This window comes from Dermacentor andersoni, chromosome 2, assembly GCF_023375885.2.
Source record: "Dermacentor andersoni chromosome 2, qqDerAnde1_hic_scaffold, whole genome shotgun sequence".
Taxonomy (NCBI): domain Eukaryota; kingdom Metazoa; phylum Arthropoda; class Arachnida; order Ixodida; family Ixodidae; genus Dermacentor; species Dermacentor andersoni.
The window spans coordinates 139,493,961-139,505,402 of record NC_092815.1 but is presented as its reverse complement, the minus strand read 5'-3'; the positions used below and the strand labels follow the sequence as shown (position 1 = coordinate 139,505,402).

The 11,442-nt window shown below is 48.5% G+C and overlaps 1 protein-coding gene across 1 annotated transcript; it reads right to left on the bottom strand.

The window, feature by feature from the left end:
- Positions 1–595: 595 nt before the first annotated feature.
- On the bottom strand, positions 596–10,935 carry LOC129387461 (uncharacterized). Its single transcript, XM_055076383.2, has 2 exons — positions 10,487–10,935; positions 596–1,470 (listed from the first exon to the last, which is right to left on the bottom strand). The coding sequence occupies exons 1-2, from the start codon at positions 10,868–10,870 to the stop codon at positions 1,069–1,071; spliced, it is 786 nt and encodes a 261-aa protein (XP_054932358.1). The 5' UTR covers positions 10,871–10,935; the 3' UTR covers positions 596–1,068.
- Between the last annotated feature and the right edge of the window lie 507 nt (positions 10,936–11,442).

Below are 11,442 nucleotides of genomic sequence, written 5' to 3'. Positions count from 1 at the left end.
TTAGTTCTGCATAACAAAAACATACTTCGCTGCAAAAAATATGAACTTACAATGCCGGCTCACAAGAATATCTCAAACACACCTATCTGTTAATGGAATGGTAAATTAACTTTACCTGATTATTTGACTGACTTTTCCTTTTACTTTAGCCACTCACTATGTGTCACTATCCTGCCGTTCTTGACCTATCTTTCAGAATTGACCTCTGCAACTACGATCCGTACATAGCACCTTAATATGCAATGTCGGCTCAGAGTTGTCGCTTAAGCGCACTGATCTGTTACAGCAATGTTCATTCCTATTTGATGGATATCTTGATTTCTTTTATTTTTTATCTGACTTAGCAATTCAGTATTTGCCACCGGAGGTGTGGCCATATGTGGCCAATCCTCCATAATGAGTAAGGGCCAGTGTTACACACGAGGTACAAAATCCATAAATGTTGCTTCATATGTGTCATACGTTATTATGCATACATCTGCCATCACTATATCTCACTCGACAGGCTTCACACATCGTATTCCAACTAGTGACAAAGCAACGTGCAAGTTTACGTCTGTGCATGCACTTTATTTCAAGTTTGTACCTAATCCTAGCTTGTGAGCGATATTGCGCATAAACACAAAAATTGCGTGACGATGAAGTTGTGACTTTTGTGCTTGATAAACATAAACATTACATGTACACGTCACGCAGCATGAAACTAAACAAAATTAAACAAAAATGTACGCATCGTTGTTGGTTGTGAAGCATTGCATTGACGCTTCACAAAAGGTTCTTTTCAGGTGGACTCCAACATGTGCGTTGGCAATGTGCACAGCGCAACTGCGGTCAAACGTCTGTTTTTTTGCTGCAAATTACTCATCGACCTATGGCCAAAGCTCTGTCCATTCGGCTTCCTTTAAATCTTAAGCACAAAATATCAATTTCTCCTAGCAAGGACGTTGACAGGCGTATTGGCCATGCATGTGTTTAACGCTGCCGTATTGCTGCTGACTTATTAATTTGCTTTCACTATTTTGGCGCACTTGCGCAGGACTGTTTTATAAAGCGACGAATCATGTCAGCTTATACGGCCAGAGCTCGTGCTTCGTCACCGTCGCCATCAATGGTAGTCGCGATCGACGCTTCCGTATCGTCGAGCTCTTTCTCGGACGATGCGGCGCCGTCATCTATCGCCCACGGGACCTTCCCGCGTGGCGACGTCTCTCTATTATGCGCAAACGTCATCGCCTCGCTCATCGCACGCCCCTTTGTAGGCCAGGTGGTTTGCGCCTCGGTCGTGGTCGTGGTCCTCTCCATGGCGGCCACCATCTCAGTCGACTTGAACAGGAAGAAGATGAGCCCCATGGACATCGCGATTAGCAGCGCCGCCCCGCAGATCACACACGGCCCTGTCGTGCTCTGGTCAGCGTCGAGGGATTCGCGCAGGTATGAGGGCCCCAGGCTGCTCCTGTCACTATTTGGGCCCTGCAGTTATTAATATTATTATTCGCGGTTACTACAAAACGGTCTCTGCTCTCCGCAATGTCCGATTGCCTGGTTTGTGTGCTTAAAGGAGTGTTCGTCCGAAAGGCCGGATCGCGGCGCAGGCTGGTAGCCGCATTGCATTAAACGGGCTGTCTTCGACACATAGACGAGATCGTTTCTGTACATATGCGTTTCTGTTAAAGGGCAATGCATGCTGAGAACTGAGGGCGAATTCCTGAATTACTATGTCCAGAACGCGCTCGCTACAATGGCTGAGACGACAAAGGGCAACAATGGCGGTGCAGTTGAACAGTGTTTGTGTGTGCAGAACGAGAAAAGTATAGAACACTGCTGTGGCAATTCTCATCGAGGGTATGCTACGCAACCGAGCGTGCAAATCTCATAACATCACTTCAATAATATTATTTTCGAGCAAGAATACGGACGAGGCCGAAAGGGACAGCTCTAAAGTGTGCAATGAGGTTGAATTTGTGAGCTGTTTCCATTGTTTTAACACCGCTTATCGCCCACTCGGATCTCGCTTCAATTGGTGTTAAGCTGCAAAATTCAATGACGGTTAAAGGGAGGCTACATAACACCACTAGATCACCTTAGACTGTCGAATTATTTCATTTAGCGAAGGACGTAGTTGGTAAGTGCAGGAAATGACGTTTATTCATTTTTAATTTCACAGGAATGCGTAGCGCCAAAGCATCAGTGGGAGGTCGTGAATCACATAATACATCGTCGTATTTAAAACATTTTGTAGACAAAAATGTCATCAAGATTTTTCTACGTTTATTTATTTCCCTTAAAATGTACCGTAATCCTCACTTTATGATAAACTGCTAACTAGTCTCTAGCAGATGCTGGTAAGCATTCACGACGACACTTTCGGTTGATGCGGAAGCGCATGCCGTATAGCTTAACTGCTCTTCGCCATAAAACATTCTTGTATCGGTCTTTGGATGTACTCGAAGAAATGCTAGGCCCTTTATCGAACTGCCATGCCTTCCAATGTCTCTATCTCCTCTGGGGACGTCAGGCCACATGAACGAAATTAACAAGCCCGATCAAATTTCAGCCCATATGACGCAAGCAAACTACAAGAAGGTAATTAGCGAAGCATTTTGTTTTCTGTTTAAATCTAACAAACGCATCATGTCCGACTGCTTTATTTACTTATAGGTGATTTACCTCTGGATGCAGCTATCTTTGAACACGTTACTGTGCAACCACTGAGCGGCTTTTGGCTTCCCCTTTCCTATAGCAGACGATGTGACGAGTGAATGCATAAACCGCTATTCTGCGTTTCTTGGTGAATTATTATTTGCCCAGTGACGTAACGCTTACAAGCAAAAGTGCAAACGGAAAAGTTGGTGCTTGTGATAACTTACGCGCGTGTGCGTTCTGCTATGAAGCGTACCCAATTTCGTGTACTTCTTTTACATCGAAGCTGTATATTGCTAGGGTTTCATGTATTTTTCATGTCCGTGCGTCTGCAATCAAAATGGTGAGCGTGGGCCGATCCCTGAGGTAGTGCAATACCCGGCCGACCCGGGGCGGAGGTGAAGCAGGCTTCAAGCATTCCGTCCCTAATAGTAATAATATGAATAAATAATAAACCAAATAAATAAAGTAAAATTTATTGTTTCAAGTCGATGGTTATATTGAAGTCGTTTGTGAACAGCACACTGACTCACGAGCAGAAAGCGTTGCGATATGCGCAAAGGTCAAAATCTATGTACTACCATACACCCATGATTCGCAGGAGGACAACGCCACCGACTGTGGGGATGCCTGTGCCGTATAACTGAAAGACGGAATCGTGATATCCACTGTGTATATACCTCCACACCCACCCAGGCGTGATTATGGAGAAGTTGATCATCACGACCTGATTCCACTACCCCCGTTATCATGGTTGGAGACTTCAGTGTGGACATTTCAAAACCAGGACAAGAAATGGTTCACTCAGTTTGTGCTAGAAGAGTGTAGTTTAAACTGCCACACCAATCCAACTCGTTCAAATACTCGACAACGGTGGTGTATAGATTTATCCTTGGCCAAGAAACTGTGCAACATTGTAACCGAACCAGTCAGTGTATGTCACAGTAATCGTAAATCTATCGTAACTACGATTACCAAATCGTGAAAATAGATACACCTGTGTTTCGTGCTACAGCTTCCTTGATCATCCACATTCATAGAGTGGAACGGCTACTCAGTATTTTTCTTCCATTTTCTTCTAGCACCACATAACTTTGTCTAAGTCGTTCCGACATGACGTGGCTGTCACATTTATTTCAGCTAAAATTACGTTTCTCAAAATTCAGTAACTAATGTATAATATCGTTACGTTGCAATCAAGAGTGATGCCAAAGACAGAAGGATTGGCGCGTGGAAGTACGATCGGTAGGACAATGGATATCGGCACGTTCGATTTCTCCCTGGCGCCGTTGTTCTATAGACATGTCGACCCATCGGTTTGTCCGAAAACCTGCTGCTGCGCTGAACAGGACCCTACACGATATTGCATTACCTGGCTGATGTCAACGCTCCGCCGGACTCACGTGGCCCCACTGACGTGGTGTACGTGTCTCGGCTTAAGCCTTACTCTCGCGCGAGTTAGGCTCGGTTATAGCTAACGCCGAGATGGCGTATTTACGGTCTGGGGTATCTTACGGTGTAACCAAGAGTAGTGCCAAAGACAGAAGGAGATTTGACGTGTCGAGGTGGAATCACTCTTCAGGCTTTTTGTTTCAAAGTGAGGTTTATTGTCCGGAACCGGCGGCTAGAGCTGTTACGTCGGGCAACGCTCTGAACCGTAACTTCAGCGTCATCTTGCGTGGAGCGATAACGATGCTGCTGCTGTTCGTGATGTCCATAACCTTCAGTTTATGCTGTTCGTGTTCTTCATCGCAATCACCCCCTGGAGAAAAAGCAGCTACCCCGGCTTCTCACGCAGTAGTGACCACGAGCGGCGCACGGTAATGCTTTGTGCGATCTACGTGAACGGTGGCACGTTCACGACGACGGAGATCAGAGTGGGGGGGGGGGGGGGGGCTTCAATGGTTCGATGAGGTAATTCACCGAAGACGTGCGCTGGACCATGAGATAATGTCCACCGAAGTGGGGAAGAAATTTTTAAGAGAGGCCAAGAGCGTTAGAAGGTACTAACAGCCAGACGAGGTTGCACAGCGTGGGCGTCATGCAGCGTTTCCTTGTGCGCTAACTTGCGACACTGCTGGGCATGACATGGCTGCAATCGAAACGGTCACGCACTCGGAAGCATCGGGCTGGTAGAGTAGCAGAGGGTCCACGGTAGAGTACAAAGTAGGGGTGGGAAACAAGTAGTAATCTAGGTTGCAGTGTTGTAGACGAATGTACCAAATGGTAGAAGAACCAAATCTGTGTAGTCAGATGCTACGTACATGGCCAGCATGTCACGCAGGGTCCGGTTGAAACCTTCGTCTTCGTTGAAACCTTCAATGGAAGTCCATTGGTCTGGGCGTGGTAGGCGGTGGTGGTTCGATGAATAACGTGGCACTGAGCGAAAAGAGCTTCGTTAAACTCATACAAAAAGATGCGCCCTCTATCGCTGAGGAGTTCACGAGGTGGGCTGCGACGGAGGATGAAACAGCGGAACAGAGAGGAGACGACGTCACGTGCTGTGGCAGGAGCGAGTGCTGCAGTTTCAGCGTACCGTGTAAGATGATCGACGGCGACGATGATCCAGCGGTGACAGGCGGGTGCCACAGGAAGCGGACCATAGAGATCAATTCCCATACAATTAAATGGGCGGGTGGGGCAGGGAAGGGGTCGCAAAGGTCCAGCTGAACGACGAGGTGGAGATTTGCGACGTTGGCAGTCCGTACATGAGGGAACGAATTTGCGGACGTATGTAAACATTCCTCGCCGCTAGTGCGCTGCCGAAGCCGTTCATATGTTTTCAAGGCTCCGGCGTGGGTGCACTGATGGTCAACGTGAAAGTATGCGCAGATAGTGGAGTGCAGGCTGCAAGGTATGACGAGTAGCCATTTGCGGCCGTCGGATGCGTAGTTGCGTCCGTGCAGAAGGTCATCGTGAATGGCGAAGTTAACAGCTTTGAGGCGGAGATTGCGTGAAAGACTGGAAACGTTAGTGTGTCGGAAAGCAGGTCAAGGAGGGCCGCTATCCAGGGTTTGTGGCGCTGCTCTGAAGCAGTTCTGTCGGTGTTGAGAAGCGGGATGACGGGTCTCAGTGTTGACAGGCAACTAAGGTCAGCAGGCGGAGGAGACCGTGAAAGAGCACCAGCATCCGAATGCTTGCGGCCAGAGCGGTAGACGACGTTGATGTTGAAATCTTGAAGTCCAAGAGCAAATTCAGGAAGGCGGCCACATGGGTCTAAGTTGATAGCCAACAAAGGGCATGATGATCCGTGACGACGTCGGAAAGGCGGCGGCGCAAGTAAGGGCAGAGCTTGCTAAAGGCGCATACGGTGGCTAAGCATTCTTTTTCAGTTACACTATAGTTGGTCTCTGCTTTAGTGAGTGTGCGACTGTCATAAGCGACAACATATTTAAGATGCCCGGGTTTTTTTTTGTGTTAGAACGGCTCCGAGTCCTGTGCCGCTGGTGCTTGTGTGTACTTCCGTCGGAGCTGCAGGATCGAAGTGATGCAGGATAGGAGGCGAGGCGAGAAGACGTCGTAAGGCAGTGAAGGCCTGGTCGCAGGCTGCAGACGATGGCGACAGGTCGCCTGAGCTACCAAGAAGCTGTGTCAGAGGGTTTATTATAGACGCGAAGTTGCGAAGAAAACGTTGGAAGTACGAACATAAACTGACAAAGCCGCAGAGTTCTTTTAGATTTGTCGGTCTTGGAAACTACGTAATGGTATGCAATTTCACGGGATAAGCATATATGCCGTTCTTGGAGACGACGTGGCCGAGGATGGTTAATTATCGAGCTGAAAAGTAGCATTTCTTGAGATTCGGTTGGAGCCCAGCGATGTTTAGGCACGTCATAACGCATCTGATACTGTGAAGATACGTCTTAATATCTCAAGCGAAGACGGCAATATCTTCGAAGTAACACAGACAAGTTTGCCATTTTAAGCCACGCAAAAGAGCGTCCATCATTTACTCGAACGTTGTGGGGGCATTACAGAGGCCAAAATGCATTTCGCAGCTGATGCAAATCCATCAGCGGTGACGAATGCTACCTTGGGCTTGTCAGCTTCGGGCATGGGTGCCCGCGAATGCCCTGAGCGCAAGTCGAGGGAAGAGAACAATTTACATCCCTGTAAGAAGCCAGGGGCATCATCTATTTCCGACGGAGGGTAGACATCTTAGCGGGTTATCTTTTTTTGGCGGCGAAAGTCAGCACATGGGTGAATAGAGCCATATTTCTTCTTAACGAGTATGACCGGCGAGGCCGACGTACTATGAGAGGGCTGAACAGTGTGACGGGGCAGGATGTCGTCGACATGCTCACGAATCACAGGGCACTCCGTAGGAGACACAAGGTATGGTCATTGCCGCCGTGGTGAATGGGAGCCCATGTCGACGTGGTGTGTAGCAATTGACGTGCGTCTAAGAGAAGGCAGAATAGCGTCGAAAGAATAACGTAAATGATAGAAGACGGCTATAAGCTCAGAACTTTGATCTGGTGTAAGGCCGTAAGCGATGGATGGGCTAAAGATATCGAAAGATATCGATGGAAAACTTGTTGGAAGCAGAAAGAGCGCCGATATTCATAAGGTCATCGCGAGAAGTAGCATCTGGCACGGCGCCGATGTGTAGGGACAGAATGGCTTGTGCGTGGCCAAAGCATTGGCCAAGTAGCAATGTGAGCGGAGCGGACAGAGGGTTGCTGACAAAAAATACGGCTGAAACCAGCTGAGAAATCGAGGGTCGCGAAGGGGAGCTGTACAGTATTTTTCGCGATGAAGGTCTCACAAGGAGCGAACAACACTGGCGTCTGAGATGCTTCCGCAGGATAAAGGTAAAAGAACAGCTGCTTGCGGAGGAACGTCAGTCTCCGCAGCGAAGACTAATTTAGGGTGATGTTCGGAATAATCGTCTAAACGGAGGTCACATAAAGGGGAAAGTTCGGCTTCTTCTCTCTACGCAATGGATGATGACTGTGTCGTGATAAGAGATCCCATCCAAGAATTACGTCGTGAGAGCAGGTTGGCAGCACAATGAGTTCAGTGATGTACATGATGTCCACAATTGCAACTCAGGTCGTACAAGCGGCTAACGGCTGTACATTGTGCGCTGTTGCGGTACGGAGGGCCACGCCAGCAACTGGCGTCGTCACTTTGCGCATGGAGCGACAAAGTATTTCATGCATAACACAAACGGCGGCACCAGTGTCGACAAGTGCTAGAGTTGAGACACCTTCGACAGAAATAGCAATGGCGTTGGATGGAGAAAACTGAGGGCTTCGATGCTGTGACGGCGATGCAGTTCTTGTCTCAGGAACGGCGGCATTTAGTTTTTCTCTTCTGTAGGCAGGGGACAGCGACACATTGGGGAGAGAGAGCGCCGACATCGTGAGGGAGAGCGTCGGTCGAAGGAGACATGACGATCAGGAGCGCTCGGAGTTGATCCTGCAGAGTAGCGGAGCGGTGGCTGATCGGCATAGAGAGCCTTCGCTTGACAGCCGTAGGAGACGGCCAACAGCATGCGGCGGCGACAGTAGCGGGCGGTATGTCCGTGCAGCCACAGGCAAAGCAAATTGGTTTGTCATCCGGAGTATGCCAAGGGTTGCGGCTGCGCGGTCGTCGCAAGGGCGCGATAAGGAGTCTATGCTTGGTTGACGCAGTGTGAACATGGGGTGCGCTCAAAGCCTTTCGACGACATTGGCGTACGTGAGATGAGCTGCTACAGGATGCGGCTGATGGCACACTGGCACAGTATCGACAATTTCTGCGTCGATCGCCTGCTGAAATGTGGGTGATAGCTAAGGAGCAGGACGCGGCTGGGGCTGCTGCTGAGCAAATATCGCCAGTGAGAGCTGCCAACTACTTCCTAGCGTACGAACGCCTTGGTCTGCGGCAGCAGTGTTGTCTGCTCCGTGTCGACGGCCAGGTCTGAGAGGCTCTCGTCGTTTGCACCGATGCGACGAGTCAAGGCCCGCTGTTTCCGGAATTCGTCCTAGCTCTGAGACAATTTCATGAGCTGCGCTACGCTGCTCGGGTTTTTTGCAAGCAGCAGCTGAAAGACGTCATCGTCAATACCTTTCATAATATGCTTGATTTTCTTTGATTTGCACATGGAGACATTGACGCGCTTCGCAAGGTCGAGAACGTCCTTAATTTAACTTGTGAACGACTCGCTCGGCTCCTGTGCTCGCTCGCGCAAACGCTCTTAGGCGCGCAACTGTCGTGTGTCCGAAACACTTCTATGAGGGCAGCCTTGGATGTGGACTAGGTTGCAATATCTGCCTCATGGTTTTGAAACCACAAGTTAGCCACATTAGAAAGGCAGAAGATGACATTGTTCAGTTTAATGGTGTCATCCCATCGGTCGAGGACGCTTACCTTATCGTAAGACGATAGACTGCCCTCCACACCACTGTCGTCGGTGCCGCTCAAGACCACGGTATCACTCTGGTGAGGCACCCTGGAGCAGATGACGGGTGGAGGGGCCGTGGACGACGGGGCCGTGGTTGCGTCTTCGGGCAAACCGGCCCGTATCGTATGGATGCGGAATTCGAGGAATGAAGCCTGGCAGTTTACCCCATTACCTCCGCCAATTAAAGTAAGGTTTATTGTCTGGAAGAGGCGGCTACATCATTTACGTCAGACATTAGCATTTACGTCAGCATTTACGTCAGACAGCGCTCTGAGCCCTTAACTTTAGCGTCGTCTAGGTTTAAGCGATCAGGATGCCGCTGTCGGTGCTGTGCGTCATCTTCAGTTCATGCTGTTTGTCTTCTTCATCACAGTTTCCGTAGTGTCGCCTTTCTTGCAAATAACGTGTGATCTCTTGAAAAGCGCAACGTACCAATATTGCTATATTATGCATTAGTATATATATATATATATATATATATATATATATATTCATCTAGGATAGACAAGCATTTATTTCCGAAAAAAGCCACCGTGTATAGACACACAAACTCCCGTTCCTCCGGTTGACACTACAGGATCGTTGGTATCACGTAGTGTCGCAGGATGCCTTTTTTCTGATGTCTCACTTTGTTTCATGTGCGCTTTATGTTATCCTATACAAATAAATAAACTTAGCACAAGCCCATTGCCCTATTGCGACTATGCACTCGTTCGGCTGTATTCATGACGTCGTATGTCATCGGCGTCGTAAGGCGTTGGAGACCTTAGCACCATCTGTTTCACGTTTCGCAAACTAACCGCTATATATGGTCTATAATGTGACATCCCAAGGTATCCTGTGGCACAATATCACGTCACTGGGAAGATGCAATTCAGCTGCATCCTATTTACACCGTTTGTACGAACGATACAACAAAAATCGCGATATCGTCAACAATATATCACGTCTTTGAGTAGTTGCAGTATCTGTGCTTTATGGCTGCTTCTTCACAAACCAGAATTGCTAGAAATGCTTAACATTGAGTGCGAGAGAATATGTTACAAAACATTTAACGTTTATTCAAATTTATTTACCTGTGCTAGAATAAAGCTCACGGATTGAGCTTCTGTATAGAAAAATCACCTTCGCCCGATTCCGATCATTCGTTATGATTGGCCACGCCCACAGAGTGGTCGGTGTGCTATCGCGAAAGAGCGCTGAATGAGGACAATGGCGAGAAAGTTGGATCTAGATTAAAACGTAACAAGAACCGCTAGATACATGACTAAACAAAGAACATGCCTGCGCCCTCTGGGTCGTGTGTCGCTAGCTCTAATGCCATACAAGCGCGTATGAGAGATGACACTTTCTCACATGCTGTGGCCACGCTGCCTGCGGGGCTATCGCGTACACCTGGCTTTGTTCCTTGTTCGCAGCTTGCGACCCTTTCTCCTTATGTGACTCAACACCAACCTTTGGAGCCACGACGCCGTCGGGAAGTGGTTGTTCAACATCGGCTTGGCGCTCCGGCGACATTGCCGGTGGCTGGTTCCTGGAACTGCGACTGGACCCAGGCATCTCCTGAACCGGCTGCTGCTGACGGGCTTCACGAGGCAGCGTAAACGCAGGCTTGCCCGGTTGAGGCCTAGCGAGAGCCAGAGCCTCTTGCTCTTTGGGCTGCGAGCGGCTCTTGGGGCGAAGGTTGGCCCCAAGTAAAGGAGACGCAGGCGCATCCTCTTGCGGCGCCAATTTGTTTTTCGCGAACGAGGGGTTCCGTTTAGAACCAGCGGCAGCCTGCTTGGTTGCTTGCTCCTTCACTTGTGGCAAGCGAGCGGCGCCAGCTTCAGCAGCCGCCATTTTCTTCCTCTTCTTCGTCTGCGTGGGTGGCAAGCAGGCACGGGGATCACGACTACAACAAAATAATCTCGATATGTCTTCCCGTCATCGGCGTTACTTTACAGGGTGGACAAAATAGCAATTACCTATAAACATGCAATCACAAAGGTCGCTTTTCTTGCAGCACAATACCCACCTAAAGGTCTCGCGGCGCATTCATATGCCAGTGACGCAGTTTGGGGGTGCTTCGACAAATGCTATCTAGGGTTTGAAAATGTGCCGAAGCACTCAAGAAGGCGCGACAAATTGCGTGTTCATTGCTATTGAATGTAGCAAGTCACTATCTTATTCTTCGTAATCGCATAATTAATCAAGATAACTTAACCAACTTCTCAAGTATTAACTTTACGATAGAACATCAAATAAGAGACTTTAAGAGAGTTCTAGAAAACGTGAAATTTAGCAGTGCTCTACAACTTTCCAATCGGAGCTTCGGCTTAAAGGTAATGCTTGTGAATCTGGGTAATTCATTAGTTAAATAATCTTGGAATCAAATATCATCCGAGAAACCTTTGATGCGTTTGGTGGGTTGT